Source organism: Molossus molossus, unplaced genomic scaffold (genome assembly GCF_014108415.1).
Source record: "Molossus molossus isolate mMolMol1 unplaced genomic scaffold, mMolMol1.p scaffold_m16_p_17, whole genome shotgun sequence".
Lineage (NCBI taxonomy): Eukaryota > Metazoa > Chordata > Mammalia > Chiroptera > Molossidae > Molossus > Molossus molossus.
Genome location: NW_023425352.1, coordinates 27,428,200 through 27,453,860, shown reverse-complemented (window position 1 = coordinate 27,453,860; position 25,661 = coordinate 27,428,200). Strand labels below are relative to the sequence as shown.

Here is a 25,661-nt window from a genome sequence, read left to right as displayed (position 1 = left end):
ATTAAAAAATAAAAAAAATAAAGACAGACTCTAACATAACTAAAAATAACCATTCAGGCAAATACTCCTGAGTCCTCCCCACCCCCAAATCCAAACACTGCCCATAATCTAAAGGTTACTACAGGCATGAGATTCCTCTAGGCATATGTCTTCCCACTGACATGAACTCTTTGGCCATGGGATGCCTCTGAGTGATGACTAATTAGATTGTAACAAGACATGAGCTATTTTCTCCTACCTCACATACAGTCTTTTGAGTCAAACCTTGGATCAAATCCTATTTCAACCACTTCATAACTTCTGTGTGACTTTATAACTTTAGTTTCTTTGGACCTTAATTTCCTCATCTGTGTCATACAAGGGTTTTGAAAGGATAACATATGCAAAACATCTGGGACTCACTGTATTAGTAACCTATTCTCATCCATTCCCTCCTCCTCTCATGAACTGCAGGAGGAGAACCTCCTTGGCCTGACACTGAAGAGTACTCATATTCTGCCCTTCACTCTTCTGTTCACACTTTTCTTTCAGAGGAGCCGTTACCATCCTCGCCTCCATCCCTCACCATCACACTTCAGCCAGTGTGTACTGATGTGGCTCTATCAGTTGTCAAAACGTTGAAATGCTTTCATACTGATTGGTAAATAGTCACTTTCAAGACCTCCTGAGTTCTCTCCTCCCAGTCTCCCTGGCCACCACCACAGACCTTTCCCTGGGACTCTAATGAACTAGAAAACACATGTCCTATCTAAATGGTGCAGCTGCTACTCAGTAACAGCAGATAATTTCCATAAAAACATTTGGGCCCACATATGTTTTGATTTTTCAAGAGAAGCCAGAAATCCAGAATTTTATCTTAAGATCTCCCAGTTTTCAAAAACATTCTGGGACCAAACAAAACACACCTATAACCTAGAACTAGGTCACAGACCACTAGTCTGCCACCTCTGCTGTATTTTATCTCCTGCTACAACTGCTTTACTAGTCGTCATGTACAGGGTGCAAAGGTAGCTTCACAGTTGTGAGTATGCAAAACAGAGTTTATTCTTGTATTATTTTTTATTTGTATTACAACCCTAAACCTACCTTCGCCCACCTCTCTATTTGATTACAGCCAGCCCAGCTATTCAGTTCTTAGACTTTTTTTTTTTTTTGCACAGATAGAGTGGGAGGGAGAGAGAGGAAGAGAGAGAGAAAGAAACATCGATGTGAAAGAGACACATCGAGTGGCTGCCACCCGCACGACCAACCAGGGCCGGGGACAAACTGCAACTGAGGTACATGCCCTTAGCGGGAACCGAACCTGGGTCTCTCCGGACCGCAGGCCGATGCTCTAACCGCTGACCCAAACCGCCCAGGGCTATTCAGTTCTTTGAGTTGAAGAAGTTTCCTTCTTTATTCCTGATTAGGTTCCAACTAAGATCTCTTTCTTTCTTTGAGTTGAGAGCACTGTATGGGTACAAAACAGAGTATAGTACCATTGACCAAAGGATCCTTTCCTCCCAAAACACTGTATGATTTCCTGTCAGATGAGATTCCCTAAAATACCAATCCATAAATCCCTCTTTGCCCAGGGGCAGTTTAATACTTGTCCTAAACAAAAATGTCCCATTTGGGATGATAAATTATTTGGTCATTTACACAGTATCCACATTAACTGCCCCATGGTAAAGGGAACCCCTGTGTTCCAAGTTAATGTTCTCTCCTCCTAATGCCCTAGTGTTTTATCAGGCAAATGGTGCCCGAGCTTTTGGCTTTGCAGTCATCCCAGCACTGATTGCATTACTCAGCTTTCTCTCCTTCACCTGTTTTTGGTTGTCGTTCTTGTTACTTTTGTTTTGTTTTAGCGCTGCATCAGTTTGGCTATTGGAAATAAGGAGGAGCATGCCATACTTCTCTGTAACTTCTTTTTGTATTTCGGAAAGAAAGCTTTGGTCCTTCTGGGAACCTCAATGTTAGAAGTAAGTTTTGGAGTTAATTATTAAATAGTGCAAACAAAAATAATCATCTATCAGCTGCAAGTTGACAAGTCTTGAACCCTGGGTTTCCATCTTTTCACAAGCAAATTAAGGAATTTTGTGAGCAAGCAATTATTTAGTTAAGAGGATAATACTGGTTCATCAAAAGTTCTACAATGTAATGGATGACTTCCTTTTGTTTTTCTTCTCTAATAATAGTACTACTTCATGGGATTACTGGAAATATTAAATGACATAGTAAATATATGGCGCTGGAAGAGCACCTGGTTCATGGTAAATGCTCGGTGGTGGTGGTGGTGGTGGCGGCGGCGGTGGTGGTGGTGGTGGTGGCGGCGGCGGTGGTGGTGTATAGTCACAGTAGGAGTTGTAGTGGTTATTAACCACCATCACCACCATCACCTCTATATGTTTCTAATATTTTATTTTGAAATCCTTAAGAAATATTGCTCTCTTTTCTCCATTGCTCAGTTTTTACTTGTACAAGAAGTGGGCCAGAAATTCATGTTTACCTACCTGAGAGTTTTACAACTTAATTATATACTCCTGTATTCATACCTCCAGAAAGCTGTCTTCTTTCAAACTGTTTCTATTTCAACCTGAATATCTTGATCAGTGTCAAAATTTCCAGTCTTGTTTTATGGTTGTTGTTTTCTTATGATCTCTAGTTCTCTGTATTCCCTTGACACAGCTTATTATTTCCGTGTCACAATGGTGTTAGCTAAAAGCCTGTGGTTAATTTCCCCATTCAATCCTCGCTGTAGTTTTAAAAGCCACTAGATGGCACCAAACAGTCAACAATTTTTCAACAAATGTTTGCTTTTATACCTGTGAACCAGTATCATGGGTGGCACCCCTCAGCTCAGTGGTTGAGGTGAAGCCTCACTGTAGAGGAGACAAACACAATAATAAAGAACAAGAGCTTTGCCCCTGGCCAGTTTTTCTCAGTGGTTAGAGCATTGGCCCTCAGACCAAAAATTCATGGGTTTGATTTCCGTCAAGGGCATGTACCTCGGTTGCCATTCAGTCCCCAGCCCTGGTTGGAGTCCTGCGGGAGACAACTAGTCTATGTGTCTCTCTTACATCAATATCCTCAGATGAGGATTTAAAAAAAGAAAAAAAACAACAAGAGCTTTGGAGTTAGGGAAACCAGGCTACATAGTACAGTGTTAAGAATATGGGTTTGGGGTCAGTGAGAGAGGGTTTTAAAACCCAGTACTGCCATTTACTAACTGCATGATCTCACCCTGCTTTACTTCTCTGAGCTTCAGCTATCTCCTCCTCAAACAGCAATAATACCATTTACTGTTACCCTAGACAAGCTCTTTAACCTCTGATTTTTCATTTGAAAAATTAGCATAATAATCATCCCTACCTCACAGAATTTGGAGTGAATCAAAGCAAGAAAATTAGTGTCAATGCTGAGTACATTTCTTGATGTACATAAATAAACCATAAATGGTAAATAGTCATTATTGTTGTTACCTGAAATTTTTATTCTTTGCTAGGAAAGGGCTGCACTTCAAAAGGTATATGCAGAGAAAAATCATAACATAATGACTTTTATTCCTCAGATGGTTTTGTTGTTGTTGTTGTTTTTATGAATTTTTATTTATTTTTTTGTTACAGATATTTTACCTTTTTACCCCATTGGCACCCCCCACCCCACACCCCCTCCACCCTGTCCCCAGCTTAGTTGTCCATGTCCATTGGTCATGCATACATGCATATAAGTTCTGTGGTTTATCTCTTCCCACCCCCCCACCCCCCATCCCCTCTTCTGAGGGATGTCAGTCTGTGCCCTACTTCCATGTGTCCCTCAGATGGTTTTTTGATCTTGTTCTCAAAATTAACTTATTGGCTTTTTAACTTCACTTGGCTTTTTCAGAGCCTTAGGCCAGTTTCTCTTCCCTAACTGCATGGTGCTCACCCCCAGTCTCCCCGGTACATTCTACTCAAAGCAGGGTTTTGCATATAGAACCATACGTGAAGTAGTCAACAGTGCCCCAACCTCAAAACACTTTAGGACTAGCTGTTGGGAAATTGTCATGATGTACTGATGTTGTTAGAACAACATATCTTACTGCCACGAGAGAACACCTGCAGGGCCCTACATGGCAGCACTGGCTCAGAAGTTCTCTCATTTGAATCCTCATGCTGTCTTGGCTTAAGGGTTTCTGGAGCTTTGGCTTGTTTTCTTTCAAAAAAAACAGTTTTTTAAATTTTTATTGTTGAGAGTATTACAAATGTTCCCTATCCCCACCCCCCATTGCCACCCTCCACTCTGTTCTCACTCCACCCCAGGCTTTCACCACACTACTGTCTTTGTCCATGGGTTATGCACATATTCATATAAGTTCTTTGGTTAAACTCTGCCCACCCCCCCACACACATCCCTCTTCCCTCTGAGATCCATCAGTCTGTGCATGCTTTCATGCCTCTAGACTTATTTTGTTCCTCGGCTTATTTTGTTCATTATATTTCACAAATAAGTGAGATCATGTGATACTTGTCTTTCTCTGACTGGCTTATTTCACTTAGCATAATACTCTCCAAGTCCCTCTATGCTGTTTCAAAGGGTAAGAGATCCACCCTTTTCACCGTTGCATAGTATTCCATTGTGTAAATATATCACAACTTTTTTATCCACTCATGTACTGATGGATACTTGAGCTGTTTCCAGATCTTAGCTATTGTAAATAGTGCTGCTATGAACATAGGGGTGCATATATTCTTTCTGATTGGTGTTTCAGGGTTCTTAGGATATATTTCTAGATGTGGAATCACTGGGTCAAAAGGCAGTTGTTTTTAATTTTTTGTTTTCCGTAGTATCTGCACCAATCCGCATTCCCACCAACAGTGTACTAGGATTCCCTTTTTTCCACATCCTTGCCAGCACTTTTTTGTTGATTTATTTTTGGTAGCCAATCTGGCAGGTGTGAAGTAATACCTCATTGTCATTTTAATTTGCATCTCTCTGATGATTAGTGACTTTGAGCACTTTTTCATGTCTCTTAGCTGTCTCAGAGAAATATATGTAGTTCCTCTTTGGAGAAGTGTCTATTTAGGTCCTTTGCCCATTTTTAAACTTAGATTGTCTTCCTTTTGTTGAGTTATATGAGTTCTTTATATATTTTTTCTTTCCAAAAAATTGTAAAGGCCATAGAAAAGGCTTTTAAAAATCAAAGATATCACATAATTACATAATAATTTTCACAGTCAGAAATATGTTTAGTTACCCACCCCAAATGACTTTAACTTCTTTTCCTCATTCAGGGGCATGTGGCTTATGTATTAACTCACGAAACCGATGAATATTTGCTTTGGAATCCATTAACTGGACAATGTTATAAGCAGTTTGACTCATTTTGTCCTTTACAAAGTGTAGACTGTTTGTTTGATGATGGAAATGTAAGTATATGGGGGGAAAAGTCTTTGAGCTATCTCCTCAAGAGTCAAATCGGTGATATTCCACCCTGGCTATACATTAAAATCATGTGAGGAACTTGGAAGAAAATGTAAAAGTTTGATTAGAATTGCTGGGGTGTGGGGCCAGGAAAATCTTTTATCCCTAAAGCCTCCACTCTTTCACCCTCCCCCCCTGACTCTAGTGCCTCCAAGGTTGAGAACTAGTGAGCAGTCTAATGTTCAGGTAAACCTGGAATGTCTTTACCTCCTACCCCAGAATCTCTCTTGGCTTCTGCCACTTCTCTGGGTAGTAGAACTGTAAAAATGTGCTTTGTCCTAACCAGCTATGCATTTTGGGCTCCCATGGGCTTGTACTGATTTTATGTTAATGTTTTAATAGGTCTGGTTTAATATCCAACAAAATAATACTCCAATGGCTGTATATTTTGACTATTCAAAGGAAAGTTTCTGGAAGCAATTGTTTCCAAGAAATTTTCAAGGGGCACAAACACAGAGCATACAGGTAAGTCATATTTTCCAGGTGCGTCAGTATGAAAATTACCCTTGGTTCTAATCTTTGCTAGTTGTGACAGTTTTTATTATGTTTATTGAATTATTTGGCAATATTAATAAAGTCTAGTTCTCTCTTCCATCCAGCCTAAATTTGGGCTAGCATTGAAAGAAGATGGGGAAGAAAAGTGGCAGACTCACTGCCTAGGCTAGGAAGCAGACCAAAGCACAGACCTGAACCAACTTAATCACCAGATGGGTCAGCCAGTGCACCTGTGACATACTCAGTGTTGCTTTGTACTCAGTATCCCAAAGGTCATTTCAACAGCTGTTTCTGGATTGAGGGCCATGGTATGCAGGCTGCAGGCAATTGCAAAAGCCAAAAACTAGCTGTGAGCCCAAGGGGAGAGAGGGAGGAGATGAGATAATGAGAAAGAGACAATAGAAAAATAACCAGGAGACAATTTATAGAAGCAAAAACTCCAGTGCTCAACCTCACTCATAATCAGAGAAATACAATTTAAAACATGCATAAATTTGGCAAACATATATATTTATATTTTATCCTCACCCGAGGACATTTTTTTTTGTTTTTTGTTCAGATAGAGTGGGAGGGAGAGAGAGGAAGAGAGAGAGAGAGAGAAACATCGACGTGAAAGGGACACATCAAGTGGTTGCCACCCGCACGACCCAACCAGGGCCAGGGACAAACTGCAACCGAGGTATATGCCCCTAACGAGAACCGAACCCGGGTCTCTCTGGACTGCAGGCCGACGCTCCAACCGCTCAGCCAAACCGGCCAGGGCGGCAAACATATTTTTAAATATGACCATACCAAGTGCTGCAAAGAGGCAGAGAAATGGTGGGAGCATGAATTGCTATAAACACTTTGGGAAGCAATATGTTGATATCTGTAAAGTTGTAGATGCTCAACTTTTGATTTCTCCAATCCAACTTCTAAGTATATACCCTATAGGAACTTATCTGGGAGACAAGCACAATGAGGCTCATTACAGAATAGCTTGAAATAGCAAAAAAAGGGAAACAATTTATCAAACAGAAAATCAGTACATAAGGTGTGAAGTATTCATACTATGAAAACTTCTATACAGCAATAAAAAAATGTGTGAACCAATTTACAAGTTTTTAACTTGACCGTACATTCATTATATCAGGATCTTTGAGGGTAGAACCCGCACACAGTATTATATAAAGCTCCCAGGTGATTCCAGTGTGCAGCCAAGATTGAGAACCTCTGACCTAGAGCCATGTATATCAACCTGAATGAATATTTAAAATGTATTTTTAAGCAATATATAGATGTCAAAGGACACATACAGTACAAAACCATTTACATGAAGTTTGAAACTGTATGTTTATGTATATATAGATATGTAATGATAGTATAAAAGCATTTAGAGGAAAGATAAATACCAAATTTAGGTTAAAGATTACCTTTGGGGAAATAGAAAAAAAAATGAGATCAGAGAGAGGTATACAGAGTACTTCAAGTCTATCTGTTCCGTTTTACTTCTTTTTAAAAAATCTAAATCAAATATGAAAGAATGCAAAGATTATATAAAACTAGGCAGTAGGTCTGTTGGGTGGATGTTCACTACATTATTCTTTGTGCTTTTCTGTATATTTGAGGCAGTTTACAATATCAAAAAGAATGCATGGTGGTTTTAGGGGAAAGGGTCAAACAGTACCGAAGCATGTAAAGTGAAGAGTTTCTCTCCTCCCCCACATCTTTTCCCACTCTCTACGAAGTAACCACTGTGCTTCCTGCTAAACACTCTTCATGCACTGCAAGCACATATGTATATGCTTTGTATGTATGTATATTATTTATATTTTTTTGTCTGTAAAGTTATTTTAAAGAGGGGAAATGTGCTTATCTCTCTTGAGCAAACCACATTTGCAGCATCCACAGGCCATATCTCGCTTTTCCCATCCCAAAGCTGTAAGTGAAGCATTGCTGTCTTCCAGGGAGTGAACACTTTCAGAGATGAGGTTTTTTGTTTATTATTAATTACCCTATTATTCTCAGGTACTGTTTATTGAGTGCCTGCTGGGAGCCAGCACTGTGCTAGGTATAGGTGCCGCAAGAAGTACCCGCTCAGTCTCCTTGGCACTCGTGTTCCAGAGGAAGAAACGGCAGGAAACAAGCACTTGCGGTATAGAGTGATAAGGGCTATTACAGACCAAATGAATGAGTTTTGGGGGGGGGGGGCACACAGCTGGAGGACATGACGGGAAGGAGAGCGGCAGGGGCTTCCTGGAAAAAAGTGGTGACCAGCACAGTGAAGAAGGGTGAGCAGAAGCTGGCCTAGAATAGAGTCAGGGAAGAGAAGGGTCCCAGAAGAGAGCAGGAAACGCAGGCATGAAGATGGGCAGTAGCAAGGAGATGTCTGTCCAGGAGCTGAAAGGCCACTTGTCTGCTGCCAGGGAGTGAGCAGAGATGAGCTCAGGGGTGAACGGAGTCTTAGGGATTTGGGCCTTTATCCTCGGTGCAATCAGAAACGAATTACCAAGGGCTGCCATGATCGAAATTGTGTTTTAAAAAACCACTCTGGCTGAGGGTAGAATCTAAACCTTTTGTCCAGTTGAATCTATAAATATAAACTCATAGTTGCCTTTGACTTGTATCTATTTTTTTTTTTTTAATCCTCCCGAGGACATCTCTGCACTTATTCACAGATAGAGTGGGAGGGAGAGAAGTGGAGAAGAGAGAGAGAGAGAAACATTGATGTGAGAGAGACACGACCCCAACCATGGCTGGGGACAAACTGCAACCAAGGTACGTGCCCCTAGCGGGAACTGAACCTGGGACTCTCCGATCCGCAGGCTGATGATCCAACTGCTGAACCAAACCGGCCAGGTCTTAACTTGTATCTTTACTGATTTTTTTCCTATAGATTAATGGCCCTTGATCTTCTGCCTTGTCATGCACATAACCACAAAACTGCTATCTACAGTGAACACTGTTTTTGTTATCACAATTGAGAACACAAATACGGGTGTGCATGATGAGAATGTGGGAATTCAGAGATGAGTTAACAGGGAAGTCCTCTTGAAAAAGGATATGAATTCCCTGAAGGAAAAGGATGGGTTTTTGCTAGAAAAGGAAAGTGGATTAACATCTCATAAATTTATCAAGTCAATGTAACCCAGGCCTCTTTCTCAGGCCTGTGAGGGCCTACCTAAAACGCAAGAGTTGCCTGGATTTGAGGGTTTGGGGAAGAGGGAGGAGTGGGTGGGGGAGGGACATGGTTTGGAGGGGCAGACAGTGTTTGGTGACAGCAATCAGGGAATTCAGTTACCTGTCATATCTGGACTGAGTTGTTGGCCCCTGCAAGGTGATGCTGGACATCATACTTTCTTTCTCCAGTATCTCCCATCTCCGGCTGTGTTCTGTTGTAGGATACTCCCAGTTCTGACCCTATTTCCTAATCTAGTGGTTCTCCAACCATGGCAGGCATCAGACCACCTGGAGGACTTGCTGAGACAGGACTTGCCGGGCCTTACCCTCAGCCTTTCTGATTCACTGGGTCTGAGGTGGGGGCACAGAATCTGAATCTCTGACAAGTTCCCAGGCTGCACTTTGGGAACCACTGGTTTAGATTATCATGACAGACTGAGTCTTCTCAAATCACTCCTAGAGGCCTAACAAATGTTGCTCCCTTTTTAAATCACAACCCTCATTCTGCTCATGAGGGAGAAACATCTATTCCCGTCTCTCCACCCCCCTGCCTCCATTTCTCAGCTCAGAAACACACAAAGCAAAAACTATAAATTTAGCCCCTCACTCTTGTCTGTGTGAGCCCTGCAGGAAAGGGAGGCTGGGTTTGGGGTGGCTCTAGGGGTGGACTTGAGAAGTCCTGCCCTCTTCCCAGCAAATCCTGCTGGTGGGGGAACAAGGTAGAGCATCACTCTTTGCTGTTGGTGGGCACAGGGGAGATGGAAAAGGACCGTGTGTGTGTGTGTGTGTGTGTGTGTGTGTGTGTGTGTGTCTGTGCATGCAAATACAAAAACCTGGCTCCTGCCAGCTGAAAGAAATAAATACACAAAGAGTAAAGATGATAAACCATGTTAGAAGAGTGATAATAACAATAATATCTGATGTTTATTGAGCAGTATGTGCCAGATCTTACATGTATTACTTTATTTTAAAATTTTCACAAAACCCCAGAGAGGTAGATACTTTTATTGTCCCTCCTTTAAAGATATAGTAACTGAGACTCAGACAGGTTAAGTAACTTCACCAAGGTCACCGTTAATAAGTGGAAGGGACCTATGCAGCTGCCAAAGATTATCTGGTAGAACCAATATGCATGTGAAATGCTTGTTGGAATAAATGAATGGGGGGCAGCAGATTTGTGTTACCCATGAAAACATCTTTTGTATACCCATTCCCCTTCCCTTGCTCTGGTGAAGTAGTTTTAAAATCAAAGAAAACACTGTGATCTATGTTTCACCTCTGTGCCTCTGTGAGTCAGTGTTTTCACCACATGGGACAGGTTTGGGTTCCCCTCAATATGGTTAGCACTCCAGGGGTGACTGTGATGTAAAAATGGTCTCCCTTGAAACTTTTCTAACTTTCAGTTGTCTGTATTTCAGCCTGAAGAAATAATTTATTCTGATACAAATAAAAGCATGGTAGATGATCTAAAGAACAGGTATGATCTACAAAATTATGTTATGATTACCATGTTTTCTCCCCAGTCTCTCATCTAGCCCTTTCAGTCCTCAACACTTTGTGCTCAACACTTTGAAAGGCCAAAACTCAAAATGTCAGAGTTTGGGATAAGGGAAGTTTTATTGATTGAGAAGGTGCCAACTTGGGGAGATGGGAGCCCTAGTAGTTTCTCAAGTCCATCTAAAAAAGTACAGAGTTCAGGCCTGTTTTATGTCAAGGGAAGGGGAAATGGGAGGGGCAAGAGGTGATTGATGACCACAGACATCTAGGTACCAGCAGGGGTCCAAGGAAGACTGAAAAATATCTAAATCTTTGTGTTCCCAGTCTGTTGACCCCAGCTGATGAGTCTGGTCTTGAGGCTCCTGCGAATCTTTGATGAACAATCATTATTTTTATACGCATTTCCCCTATTTCCTCTGGAGAGGCACCTTCTGGCAAGGGGCTGTTTTTGTAAAAACTCAAGGTACAAGCAAAATTCCTCCAATGATTAGCATGTCTGTGTGCAGGAACACAGCAGACTTGAACAAGATTGAGTCAGAGAGGTCAAGCATTTCAGTCTGTTACACTCTAAACCAGTTTCTCAAAATACCTATTAGATTTAGCAACAGAAGCATGAAATGGAGAGTATAATAGATACTTCCATCGAGTCTTCTGTTTCTTGGTACATGCATTGAAAAGCAACTCCTCTGCCATCCCTAATGCTCTGTGAAATGTCAGGCCAAGTTAGAAATGGTTGCCTCTGGAAAACATCATAGGCTACTGTTGGGAAGTTCTCAATAGAGACACCTGTTGAGCCTACAGTAATAATTCAGTAGCTAATACTTCTTGAAAGTACATGAAGGTAAATGGCCCACTACTTGATAGAAACATCCAAGTTGGGTGGTAGAAACATCAATACTGTCCCCTGGCTCTTGCCATTCCGCAAACACACACACACACACACACACACACACACACACACACCCTGAGGAGTTGTTCAGTCAAGCCCAAAGGGTCACAATCTTTGCAGCAGGCCGTACTCCTACTCCAGATGTGTCAGAAGCTTCTAGATATGACTGCCTCCAGTGACTCATGCTGACATAGCAGGCTGGCATGTAAGCCACTGCCAACTAATTAAAACACAGCATGACACAAACCATTTTGACACTCTCTTCTTTCACTAGCACATAACCCCCACCTCTTATTCCCCTCCTTCTTTTCCAACTCTTAACAAAAAAGAAAGAAATGCAGTTGGGAAATGGTTCCCAACTTTTGGGTTTCATCAGAATTGCTTCCTGAATTATTTAAATATACAGGTGCCAGGGTCTAAGATCAGACCTACTGAATCAGTATCTAGAGGTAAAACCTTTTGATAAAGTTCTACAGGTGATTCTGATACCTAGCCACTACTAAGACTCTCTGCAAACTCCGAACTACTTAGTTACACTACAGACTCAGCCAAGAGGACTCCCAACAGCTCATTCTGTAGCATACACTGATTTGGCATAGAGGACAGGCTTCCTGGGAGGGCCCCATCAACCAGCCCACATGGTGCTCCACCTCTCTCTCTCCCTGGAACAGTTCATCTCCAGGCACTCTTTTGGGGGCTGGGTATACAGGCAAGAATTCCTGCCCTCATGGCATGTACATTGTTGTAGGGGAAACTGATCATCATACTTACCAGTCCAGTGCCTCATTTCCTCCCAACTCTGCTTACTGAGTTAACAGATTTAATTAACCCATCCCTTCTAACATTATCCCAGACAAGATATATGAATTTCTGTAAAGGCGGTCTTTTGGAAACCCAGTGTATTATGTCAAAGGAAGGGTCTTGGAGAATAGGAATGCCAACCCAGTAATCAGACAGTAGGTGTCGAATCATATCCGGTAGATAGCATCCTACACATAGGTAACTGGAAAAGAGATGTGCCTTTGATGTCTAATTGTTAGATACCCCAGGAAGCTTCTTGCTTTCCCAAGCCAACCAAGAGCCTGATTCTTCCAGACTTGATTAATGTGAATGATGGCAGATATCCCTAGCCACAGAGGTCTGGTTTCCTCCTAAATAAAAAAATGTATAATCCTCATGCATGAGAGCAAGTGACAAAACTCTTTTCACATTTATTAAATGAGTTGTAACCTGTCATAAATGTAACCATCATAGGATTGAAAGGACTCTGAAATGTAAAATTATGGAATGGCGACCCAAGCAGCCAACACGTTGGAATCGACAATGTACTTGTATTTTGCGACAAATTCTTCCACAGCTAGAACTTGATGCTGGAAGCTTTGTTTCCTCTGAAGAAGAGAGTGAATTTGAAAGACTACTGCAATTTTATTGGGTTTGTATATTATTTAATGCTCTAATGACATTTGTCTTATCTATGTTGTTAATTGCCAGGTTAAAGTAATCTTAAATATCTCTGAAATGCCTTTTATCTTGATCCTAGATGATAGCTACTCTGGTGTTAAAATGCACTTATTTGGAGACCAAGAAATTTAAAATGTGGTGAACAGCTATTACTACGACCACATTTTCTTGAATCAATGTTATGTTTTATGATGTGTAAACCACAAACTTTGGAAAGAGATGCCCAAAAGGAAACCACCTACAACTGAGAAACTTAACAATGTTCTCTAGATGGTATTAATAGAATGGATTTGCTCTCCTTGGTTCTGGGCAAGAGGACTCCGGGCAAGCTTTATTATCTTCTATATGTAAATTACTCTCAAATTTATACATCCATCCTCGGCTTCTCTCCTGATTTCTTGTCATATATTTTCCAACACATTTGACATCATCTTGGATGATAAAAGGCATCTCAAACTCATCAAATCCATAACCAAACAAAGTGGTCATTTGGTATATTGTTAGGATCCTCCTTTTCTTCCCCTACCCTACCCCCAGTTCTGAGAATCCTCTTACCTCCTCCTCCCTATGAACTGGTCTAGTGGGTTTTTGAAAGGCCTAGCCTCCCAAGAGTGAGATTCCTACCCCTGACCATCTTGTAGACTAGAAGATGACTCCTCTGAGAGAAGAAAGGAAGGAGTTTGTTGGGAGATGAGTATTTAGGTTGCCAGGGAGGGATCTGCAGTCACTATTCATTCATAAATAGGGAGGCAGTTGTTTTGTTTTGCTTTCTTTTTAATAGAATTGGGGGGTAAACCAATAAGCAAAACATAGTTAAACATATGCCAACGTTTAAAACTTGAAGTTCCTTTGTGAAATTACCTGACTGCTTAATAACACAACCATAAACCTGCACTAAATCCTGTAGCTCAGGTTCAAATTCTGGCTCAACCACCCACTAGCTTTGACCAAGTTACCTAGCTTCTCTACACTTTCTACCCCATTGGACAAAATAAACAGGGATAGAATGATTATCTGTTTGTGGTTGTGGTGGTGAGGATACAGTGGGGTAATATTTACCCTAGCACCCAGCAAATGTCTAGTAAATGTTACCTACTATTTGTGTTCTATGTGCCAGACGTTGTGCTAGGCACGAGAGTTGTGCATTCACAGAGACTGTGGACTAGTTAGACTCACCAGAAAACATGTAATTGCAACATATGTCATTATGTAAGGTAAGGAAGGCCAATGTACTATGCAACCATATGGAAAGAGCATGTGAGCAAATTTAAGGATCAGGGAAAGCTTCTTGAAGTAAGCAATCTAAGGTCTGATTTGTCTTAGAAAATTTTACATAGGTCTATGTTCCATAACCCTTTAATCCTGTCTCACAGTTATCACTTAGTATATATAAACTGAATCAGTGTTACATAAATTCTTCCAAAATGCTCACCTAAATCTCTCATTTGTAAGACCAAGTGATTTCCTGGTTGACAGTTTGCTATCCTAGACAGAGTGCAGGTATGTGGAGTGTGAAGTGTGCAGGCTCTGGCATCAGACAACCTGTCTGTGCTCCTCTCTGTAAAGTAGAGATTATAATAGAACCTACCATATAGGGTTGTTTGAAGCTTAAATATGTATATGAAGCATTCAGCACTGTACCTAGAACATAGTAAGCAACAACAAATAGCATTATTTTATGATTCCCATTTCTTTGAGACTTCTGTAATCTTTTTGCATGCAATTACTTCCATGACTGTTATGTGTGTTTACATGTTATTCTGTCTTTTGGTCCAGATTGCAGGATTTGCTATGCAGATGCCATACACTGATGTACAGTCAGTGATTGATGCTGTGTATCAAACTGGAATTCACGCCTCTGAATTTCCCCAGACAGAATTTTCTCTCGCTGTATACATTCACCCATATCCAAACAACGTTTTATCTGTATGGGTCTATTTGGCTTCCTTAACTCGAAAACAGTGAAAAAGAAGAAAGGAAAAGGAAAAGTTGTACTGTTGACCCCCAAACCAGAAGCAATCAGAACTTTTCCAGTACTTTAGAATGTTGCTACTTATCCTGAAGTCCAGCCAAGTGTGAACCCACTTTTTATTAAAGTTGGGCACTGTCTGGCCGGTTTGGCTCAGCTGTTAGAGCGTCAGCCTGCGGTCCCGAGATACCCGGGTTCGGTTCCTGCTAAGGACATGTACCTCGGTTGCAGTTTGTCCCCGGCCCTGGTTGGGTCGTGCGGGTGGCAGCCACTCGATGTGTCCCTTTCATATCGATGTTTCTCTCTCTCTCTCTCTCTCTCTCTCTCTCTCTCTCTCTCTCTCTCTCTCTCCCCCTCTCTTCCTCTCTCTCCCTCCCACTCTATCTGAACAAAAAAATGGAAAAATGTCCTCTGGTGAGGATAAAAAAAATAAAATAAAATAATAAAATAAAGTTGGGCACCGTGGAAACTCACTCCCTGTCTTTTAGGATGAGTCTAGATGACCTCCTCACCAGACACCTCTTCAAGGAGGACCGTTTGGGAAGTCTGGTGGCCTTGGATTTTATTCCGGGAAAGAAGCAGTTCTGGCCTCTCCTCTAAAGCAGTTTTTCTCAACGTGTGGGGGTCGAATGACCCTTTCACAGGGGTGGCCTAAAACATAACAGTAGCAAAATTACAGTTATAAAGTAACAATGAAAATAATTTTATGGCTGGGGGTCACCACAACACGAGGTACTGTATTAAAGGGTTGCGGCATCAGGAAGGTTGAGAACCACTGCTCTAAAGCCAGTGTTGCTCAAATTGTGGGTCTCACACCATCTCCATCAAAATCACCTGGAGAGCCCTGTTGAAAATGCAGATTCCCACACCCCACTCAAGGCCTACTGAATCAGAACCTCCGGGAGTGGAGCTCTAGAACCTGCAGTATTTTATTTTATTATTATTCTTTTTAATCCTCACCTGAGGATATTTTTCTATTTATCTTCACATAAGGTGGGAGAGACGGGGAGAGAGGAAGAGAGAGAGAAACATCGATGTGAGAGAGACACATCAACTGGCTGCCTCTCGCACGACCCCAACCAGGACTGGGGATTGAACCACATCTGAGGTACGTGCCCTTGACCGGAATCAAACCTGCGACTCATTAGTCCGCGGGCTGATGCTCTAACTACTGAGCAACCGGGCAGGGCTAGAACCTACAGTATTTTGAACAAGCTCCCCAGGTAATTCTGATGACCTGTTAAGAGTTCTTGGCCTTATGGAATGTTATAATAACTAAAATGAGGCTGGTGTGTTTGGTGCTGGTTCTGATGCAATTCAAGGTGGAAGTTATTCAAATAGAAACCCTAAGGTCATTGCCTCTGATAAAATAAAAGATTATTTCACTGATGAAGAATAACAGGAAAACCTGCTATGTTGTGTGGGGGTTGAGGTCAGCTTCTGGGGGCTTCTCCACAGCTTTTACTTGAGATGCTACTGATGTGAAGTCCTTTCAGCTCCGCATATTTGTAAGGGATCCCCAGGAAACTAACGTGCTTTCCTGATTCTGTGAAAAAGGGAGAAAATGGTTGTAGCAAACCCAGGCCTCATCTTTTCTGTAGTGAACAGCTCCTCGTTCTGCCTCTGGCGCTTTCCCGCTGTTTTCCTTTCCCAGTGGAGGCTCCAGGGAAGACCACCGAGATCCGAGGAGCCCCTCAAGAAAGAGTGGACGAGGTCTAAGTGGGAGGCACTGAACTTCCTTGTCGTTTTTTATTGTTCATTGAGAAAAACCCTTTATACAGTTTTCTTAAATGTTATATAACTTACTTGTTTAAACAGTCAGAGGATACAGATTTCCACTGTTTAATGAGAGTAGTTTTATATGAGGTAAGGATAAGAGAAAAAAAATGCACCTCTTGCATTGCAGGAGCACTAGGGCTTCTTGGGTTACTCCCACAAGCAGAGCAGAGGCCCTAAATTCATCCTCAGGGACCCTCAGTCTGTATCCTCTCCACAATTCACCTGCATAGGCTGGTGCCAGAGAGGACCGTATCTATTTGCAGGGATGTTAGTCTTAGACCAAACTTGAAGTAACCAGAAGTTTAAAAAGTAGGGATATGGATGAAAGAATGTTTTATTCTCCAGTGTTAAAACCTAATTGTGCATAAGAAAACTGATAAAATTTTTTGTTTTATTTGAATGTTGTGTTTAAATGATATATGAGGCTTTCTTATTAACAAGTCTCTCACATTGATTGGGGTAGCACAGGATGATATCTATGGAAAGACGAGGTTGCCCAAGAAGTGCTGCATTCATGCAATTCATCTCTCTGACACTTTGAATGTTACATAGCTACTTTGTTAGTTGTTTGTGGTTTTAGAATTTATAGGCCACTTAAGGGTAAGGCAGAAAGTGTTCATAAACAAGCACAGAGGGCTGTTCTATGTTATATGCATTTTTACATGTGTACTGTACATGTTTCTTAACTAAAATTCTTCCTGAAATTGTGCAGTTGTCTGCAATGAGCCATTTTTCATTTGAGTGTTCAAAAAATACATGATCTTGAATGTGAGATATAATTTTAAAGTTCTTTAAATCATTCCACAAATAATTACAGAACATTCTTTATGTGCCAGACCCTTCAGAATGTGCTGGAGTACAGCAGCAAAAAGCCAAAGGTCCCACCCCTGGGAAGCTTATATTCTTACACTGGAAACAGACCATAAGCAAATAAACAATAAATAAGTGAGATAATTGCAGGATGTGATGAGTGCTATAAAGGAAATAAATAAGATGGTGTGTGGAGAAAGCTTTGGTGGGGATAGAGGGTATGAGCATGATTTATCAATTAGAATTGCATTCAGTTGCATGTAACAGAAACCTAATCACAGTAGCTTAACCAAATAGGGATTACTTTTTTACATTACTGCCAAATCCAGAGGAGGCAGTCCACGTCTGGTGCAGTGGCTATATGATGTCATAGATGCACTAGTCTTCATCCATCTTCTTGGCCATCTCTAAGAAGACTTCTGTCCTCTAGCTCAGCGGCTCTCAAACTCCAGCATTCATAAGAATCACCAGAAGAACTTGTTGAAACACAGATTCCTGGGCTCTACCCTTAGGGCTTCTGATTTGGTGGATCTGGGATGGGACCTGGTAATTTGCAAGTTCCCAGGTGATGCTGAGACTGCTGCTCTGGGAACCACACTTTGAGAACCTCAGTTCTAACCTCACATCCATCTTCACGGCAAGCAAATGCAAAAAGGGGAAGGAGAGGTAGAGGATGCAGCTGTGTTAGCTCTTTTTAAAAGCTTCCTGGGAGGCCACACCCAGTAACTTCTACTTATATCCCATTGGCCAGAATTGTGTCACTCCTAGGCACAAGAGAGGTATTTATTATTATTATTATTATTATTATTATTATTATTATTATTTTAATCCTCACCTGAGGTCACCTTTGCATTTATCTTTGGTGGGGGGAGGAAGAGAGAGAGAGAGAGAAACATCGACATGAGAGAGACACATTGAGTGGTTGCCACCTACATGACCCCAACAGGGGCTGGGGACTAACTGCAACCAAGGTACGTGCCCTTAGCAGGAACTGAACCCGGGACTCTGGTCCATGGGCCGACATTCTAACCACTGAGCCAAACCGGCCAGGGCACGAGAGGTATTTTAAATGAATATATTGCTCTCTCAATAAAATCAGTTGTCTAGTATTGGTGAGGAAGAATAGGAGGATGGCTATTGAGTAGGCACCTGTGGCTTCCTAGATGAGAGGAAGCCAGTCATGCAAAGACCTATGGCAAGAGCATTTCAGACAAAGGACACTTCAATTGCAAAGGCCTGTAGTCCAGAAAGAGACTTACATAGGGAGGGGAGAGTCATTGCACATAAGTTTGAAGAGGTAGACAAGGACAAGATCACATAGCTTATAGTAAAGAGTTCAGATTTTAAAGTGCAACAACAAATCATTGAAAGATTTTAGGTAACTGAATAAATATTTTCCCTTTGTATATTTGTGATTATTTTAAAATTATTTTTACAGATACTAGTTTATGTAAGTGCATAAATGTGGTCATATTTTTTTAAGTACAAGTTTTATTTTTCTTGTCCTTTTTTGCTTGGGTTCCTGTGCCACTATTCTCCCCTCCTCCACCCACATTATTCATCCCACCCACCCTCTTACCAACCAAGTATGCATCCTTTCCCTCACCAACATTCTCAAATAATCATATGCATACATATATATGGATATACATATATACACATATTTGCATATATTCTTGTTTGTTTTCTAAAAATGAGACCACTGTAACACAGTATACTGTTTTCCAGCAAATATTTTTATATAGTCTATAAGTAGAAAGAGTACATTCTAAAATAATGATAAAAAGTGCAGTATAGTAGATACATAAGCCAGTAATATAGCTGTGTGTTATCATTATCATGTATTATGCACTGAATATAATTGTATGTGCTATACTTGAATACAACTGGCAGCAAAGTAGGTTTGTTTACACCAGCACCACTAAAAACACGTAATGAGTTGCTCTAGGAAGTTACGACATCACTCGACAATAGGAATTTTTCAGCTCCATTTATAATCTTATGGGACTACTTATATGTGGTCCATCACTGACTGAAATGTCAGTATGTAGCACATGACTATATATGTAGAAAGAGATTTATTATAAAGAATTGGCTATGCCCTAGCCGGTTTGGCTCAGTGGTTGGAGTGTTGGCCCACAGACCAGAGGAGCCTGGGTTTGTTCTCACTAAGGGCACCCTCGGTTGCGGTTTGTCTCTGTTTGTCTCTGCCCTGGTTGGGGTTGTGTGGGTGGCAACCAGTCAATGTGTCTCTCACATCGATGTTTCTCTCTCTCTTCCTCCCTCCCACCTCAAGATAAATGCAAAAAAAAAAAAAGAATTGTCTATGAGATTATGGAAGCTAAGAAGTCCCAAGAGCTTTAGTCAACTGGAGACTTATGAGAGCCAATGGTATGCAATTTCCAGTCTGAAAGCTGGCAGGCTTAAGACCCACAAAGTGCCATTGTATCAGTTTGAGTCTAAAGGTCAAAAAAAGACCTATGTTCCATCTCAGAGCAATCAGGCAGGAGGAGTTCTCTCTCATGGAGCTGGGTAGGGGTGGGGGGGTATCAGCCTTTTTGTTGCATTCAGGCTTTCAACTAATTGAAGGAGGGCCACTCACACTAGGGAGGTGTGATAAAGTACAAGAGCCCAGGACTTGTGATTCGTTTCTGAAGTAGGGCAGACTTGTAGGACTAAGCCCTTACCTTGTGGGATCTGACACTGACTACAGCTAGATAGTGTCAGAACCGAATTGAATTGTAGGACACCCAATTGTTATCTAGAGAGTTGGTGAATTGATTAGTATAAGTAAAAAAAAATCCACACATTTAGTCTCAGAAGAGTGATAAAATAATAGGAGGGCAATATGTTTTACTCAGACTACTGATTCAGATATTAATCTCATACAAAAACACCCTCACAAACACACCCAAAAAAACGTTTGACCAAATATGTGGGCACCTGATGTCCCAATCAAGTTGACACATAAAATTAACCATCACAACCATCTTACCCGGAAGTGGAATATTATATAGAATTTTAAAATTTGGAATACCTCCTGTAGACTATAGATTATAAATGTCTACGTATTCTGGCACCCATTTTAAAAAATAGCCTTTAAGGTTAATTTCCAATATATATAGAATGCTCATACAACTCCACAAAAGGAAGACAAAGAACCCAATTAAAAAATGGGCAGAGGAGCTGAATAGACACCTCTCCAAACAGGACATACAAATGGCCAAGAGACATATGAAGAAATGCTCAACATCACTAATCATCAGAGAGATGCAAATTAAAACAACAATGAGGTATCACCTCACACCTGTCAGAATGGCCGCCATCAACAAATCATCAAACAACAAGTGTTGGCGAGGGTGTGGAGAAAAGGGGACTCTAATACACTGCTGGTGGGAATGCAGACTGGTGCAGCCGCTATGGAAAACAATATGGTGCTACCTCAAAAAATTAAAAATTGCACTTCCATTTGACCCAGTGATCCCACTGCTGGGAATATACCCTAAGAAGCCTGAAACACCAATCAGGAAGAATATATGTACCCCCATGTTCATAGCAGCACTATTTACAATAGCTAAGATCTGGAAACAGCCCAAGTGCCCACCAGTAGACGAATGGATAAAAAAGCTGTGGTACATATACACAATGGAGTACTATGCAGTGGTAAGAAAGAAAGATCTCTTATCCTTTGAGACGACATGGAGAGACCTGGAAAGTATTATCCTAAGTGAAAGAAGCCAAGCAGAAAAAGACAAATACCACATGATCTCACTTATATACGGAATATAATGAACATAACAGTCTGAGGAATACAGTAGACCCATACACATGGAAGTAGGGCACAGACTGACATCCCTCAGAAGAGGGGATGGGGGTGGGGGGGTGGGAAGAGATAAACCACAGAACTTATATGCATGTATGCATGACCAATGGACATGGACAACTAAGCCGGGGACAGGGTGGAGGGGGGGTGGGGTGGGGGGTGCCAATGGGGTAAAAAGGTAAAATATCTGTAACAAAAAAATAAATAAAAATTCTTAAAAAAAAAATAGCCTTTAAAACTATCCTTAACATTCTGTATTATGCTAAAACAGTCTGGAAATGTGATCTGGGAACTCTTCTATATCAAGCTCATAACAGGTGTGATCTACCTTTTTATGACTACTCCAACTGCTAGGTGGTGAATATTTTGGAGGACAGGAATAGAGTAGTGGTAATAATAAGACTAGTTAAGAACCTATTGTAGAAGTCCAAGTGAGAAATGATGGTGTCTTGGGACAGGATGTTGAGAGTGGACACAAATAGTAGTTGTAGTAAGTTGAATAGTGCCAATCCCTACCCCCTCACCACCCCACACACACAAAATTCATGTCTATCCAAAACCTTAGAATGTGACCTTATTTGGAAATAGGGTTTTTGAAGATGTAATTAGTTAAGATAAAGTCATACTGGCCCTGGCCAGTTTGGCTCAGCAGTTAGAGCATCAGCCTGCGGTCCAGAAAGACCCGGGTTCGGTTCCCCCTAAGGGCACGTATCTCGGTTGCAGTTTGTCCCTGGCCCTGGTTGGTTGTGCAGGTGGCAGCCACTCGATGTGTCCCTTTCACGTCAATGTTTCTCTCTCTCTCTCTCTCTCTCTCTCTCTCTCTTCCTCTCCCTCCCTCCCACTCTATCTGAACAAAAAATGGAAAAATATCCTCGGGTGAGGATAAATAAATAAATAAATAAAAATTAAGTCATACTGGATTAGAGTGGTGCTTTACAAGAGGAGGAGAGGGCACAGACACAGAAAGGAAGGCCATGTGAAACGGGAAGCAGAGATTGGAATGATACAGTTACAAGCCAAGGAACACCAAGGATTGCCAGGAGCTAAGAAGAGGCGAGGAAGCATTCTTCTCTAGAGCTTTCAGAGGGGCCTGTTGGCACCTTGCTTTTAGACTTCTAGTTGCCTGAACTGTGAGAGCATAAATTCCTGTTGTTGTGAGCCACTCAGTTTGTAGGAAACTAATGCAATAGTAGACTAATTCAAGATATACTTTGGAGGTAGAACCAACAGAGCTGTAACTATGAAAATACTTCTGAAATATCAAATAAAGGAAAAAATGCCAGATTTTCACTGGAAATAATGAATTCAACTTCAACTGAGTTAAATATAACAGACTGAACTCAGAATCTCTACTCCCTCTCAAGTGGACTGAAAGGGTGAATACAGCTTCGAAACTGGAGCAGAGAAAGCTGAAAATAAAGTGCCTACAGATTCAGGGATGTTTAGAGCACTGGAAATCAACAAGAACCTCAGAAAGACTCAGGATCTAGGACACTTTAAAGAGAGAGGTAGGGCCCTGGATGGTTTGGCTCAGCAGTTAGAGCATCAACCTGCAGACCAAAGGGTTGTGGGTTTGATTCCAGGCAAAGGCACATACCTGGGTTGCTGGTTTGATCCCTGGACCCATTTGGGTCCATGCAGGAGGCAACCAATCGATGTGTCTCTCACATTCTCACATCAATGTTTTCTTTCTTTCTCTCTCTCTTCCTTCCACTCTCTCTTAAAAAAAAAGTTCAATGGAAAAGTATCCTCAGGTGAGGATTAACCAAAAGAAAAAGAAAAAGATGGAGATAGGTATAGAGGTGAGTTGAAAATTAGAGGATTGGTTAAAAGTCTTTAAAAGGAATTACTAAACCATAAGATCCTCCTCCTCACCCTTTGTAGCCAGGCAACTCTACCTACCAACAGTAAGACTGGAAGCTTATTTTCTAAAGAGGTTGAACTATAGGGACAGGTGTAGCCTAATGAGACTGCAGATATTATATGAAAATCTGGTTACTGTAAGGTGGGGACAGCCCTCTGGGCTGCTTTTCCATGTATCCTCTGGACATTATCAGCCAGTCTTATACTACCTCCCTATTCCCCTGGCAGAAAATTAGAGGATTCTGATGCAATTAGAGAAAATGACCTATCAAGGAGAAAAGATTTGGCTGGGGCTCCCAATCTAGGGATTCCTGAGAATCCCTTGATTCTTACAGTGAATCCTATCATTCAATAAGCCCTATTCTACACTCAGAGATTCTAATAATCTCTCTAATGCCTCACTTGTAAATTTGAACAGACAGCCAAGGATCTCCACATACCTGAGGAAATCCTCTAATGTGTGAATCAAAGACTAAAACAAAAGAAATCATGATAAAACAGAGAATGCAGAGAGAAGAAAATTTATTTAAAAGAAAACTTGAATGTCCTTAGAGTAATGACAGAAATGTTGGACCTGTAACACAAGAACAGAACACTATATTAAACAAAATCTGAGACCATTAAAGAGCTGTTGGAAAATAGTAGAATTTTTAAAATCCAATTTAAAAAATCTATGTTTTCTGTACCGCCAATAGCTCTGTAAAATGCCTCTGTCCAACTTGCAAAACAGTCAAGCCTATCAGAAAAACTATTAGATATATCTTTCCTTTCTTTGTCTTTGTTTGTTTGTTTGTTTGTTTTGTTTTATTTTGTTTTTGTTAATCCTCACCCAAGGATATTTTCCCATTAATATTTAGGTAGAGTGGAAGAGAGAGAGAAAGAGAGAAACATTGATGTGAGAGAGACACACACAGCCCTGGCCTAAAGTTGAGTTAAAAAAGCTCTTCAACCCTGGCTGGTTTGGCTCAGCAGTTAGAGTGTCGGCCTGTGGTTCTGAGAGACCTGGGTTCGGTTCCCACTAAGGGCATGTACCTCGGTTGCGGTTTGTCCCCAGCTCTGGTTGGGTCGTGTGGGTGGCAGCCACTCAATGCGTCCCTTTCACGTGGATCTTTCTCTCTTTCTCTCTCTCTCTCTCTCTCTCTCTCTCTCTCTCTCTCTCTTTCCCACTCTATCTGAATAAAAAATGGAAAAATGTCCTAGGGCAAGGATAAAAAAAAGAAAAGCTCTTCAGAGAATCTAGTCCCACCCCCAACTCTTGTCAAACTTGTCTTGTGCCTTATGCTGCAGGCACACTACACTCTGCAGTTTCCTTACTCTGCTTATCACATAGTTCTGCCTTTTTAACTTCCATCCTTTCATACCTTTCCTGATCACTGCTTCTGAAACTTGGAATAGCTTTTCTATCTTGTCTTCACTCCAGGCATGTACTGGCCTCCATAGTCATTCCCAACATGCTCTCTCCTTAGGGCCTTTACATTCGCAGTCCCCTCTGTCCTGGAACACTCAGCCACCAGACTGCTACATGTTCCCTCACCTCCCACAGGCCTCTGTCCACCTCGTCTTATCACAATACAATGTTCACCCAGTTTCATTTTCTATTCTGTTTTTCTGTTTATTTTTTTTTTCATACTACTCGTCACCGTGTTGTTGTTTCTTTATTGTATTTCTCTCTTCTTGTTCGAATATAATTTTATGAGAGCAGACTTTATTCAAGAATTAAGTAAATATCTAACTGTGTCCATCTTGCCCTAAAGGAATTAATGAAGAAATCATAATAAACCTAAATTTTGCATTTTAGGGATTTATAATCTAAGATATACTGGGCAAATTATATATATTTACAAACACACATATTAACCTATGAAATGAATGAACATTAAAGTCCTTTCATCACATGAAGCAAATCCAAAAAAATAGAAAAAATTCTGAATATCTCCCAGTGAATAACATCTTCAAAGTAGAAATTATGCAAAACAACCTATTTATTACTCTGATTATTATAGTGATCCATTTTCCTAAAAGGGTTCTTAAGTAAGCACTGGACATTTAAGTTATATGGAAGCCAGAATATTGTCTTAAAGTTGCTTAGTGCCCATGAATTGGAACCTGAGGAGGTAAGTACTGTTTAAATGCCATTATAAATAGAACGGAGCTATCTCCTCTCTAGGGAAATCCTGCAACTGAGATAGGCCAGGGCAGCCTCTCCCTAGACAATGCCGGACTAGCCTGGGTTTTGCCAGCTTCTGCTTCTGACTTTCCCTTATCTTGCCCTTGGTTCCTGTAGCCCTGCTCTTCTGAACATAAGCCTTGTCTCACATGCATATCTACTGCTGTTCTTCAAGTGTATGAAGATGCCATTGTCAAATTCATGTAGCATACATTCATGCACATATTCATCACTGTATAGTTGCTCTTTATCATGTAACTTTGGGGACAAACATTCTAACTAAAAGGGGTAGGGTTTATGATTAATT

At 41.1% G+C, this 25,661-nt stretch overlaps 1 protein-coding gene across 1 annotated transcript in view; it reads left to right on the top strand.

The window, feature by feature from the left end:
- CC2D2B (coiled-coil and C2 domain containing 2B) overlaps positions 1-15,106 on the top strand; it is a 108,480-nt gene extending 93,374 nt beyond the window's left edge. Inside the window, exons 30-35 of the mRNA XM_036265495.1 lie at positions 1,848-1,961; positions 5,253-5,387; positions 5,785-5,907; positions 10,515-10,573; positions 12,737-12,914; positions 14,720-15,106. Of these exons, the coding sequence (XP_036121388.1) occupies positions 1,848-1,961; positions 5,253-5,387; positions 5,785-5,907; positions 10,515-10,573; positions 12,737-12,914; positions 14,720-14,908 (798 nt within the window). The 3' untranslated portion in view covers positions 14,909-15,106. The remainder of the gene's footprint in view (positions 1-1,847; positions 1,962-5,252; positions 5,388-5,784; positions 5,908-10,514; positions 10,574-12,736; positions 12,915-14,719) is intronic.
- The last annotated feature ends 10,555 nt before the right edge of the window (positions 15,107-25,661 follow it).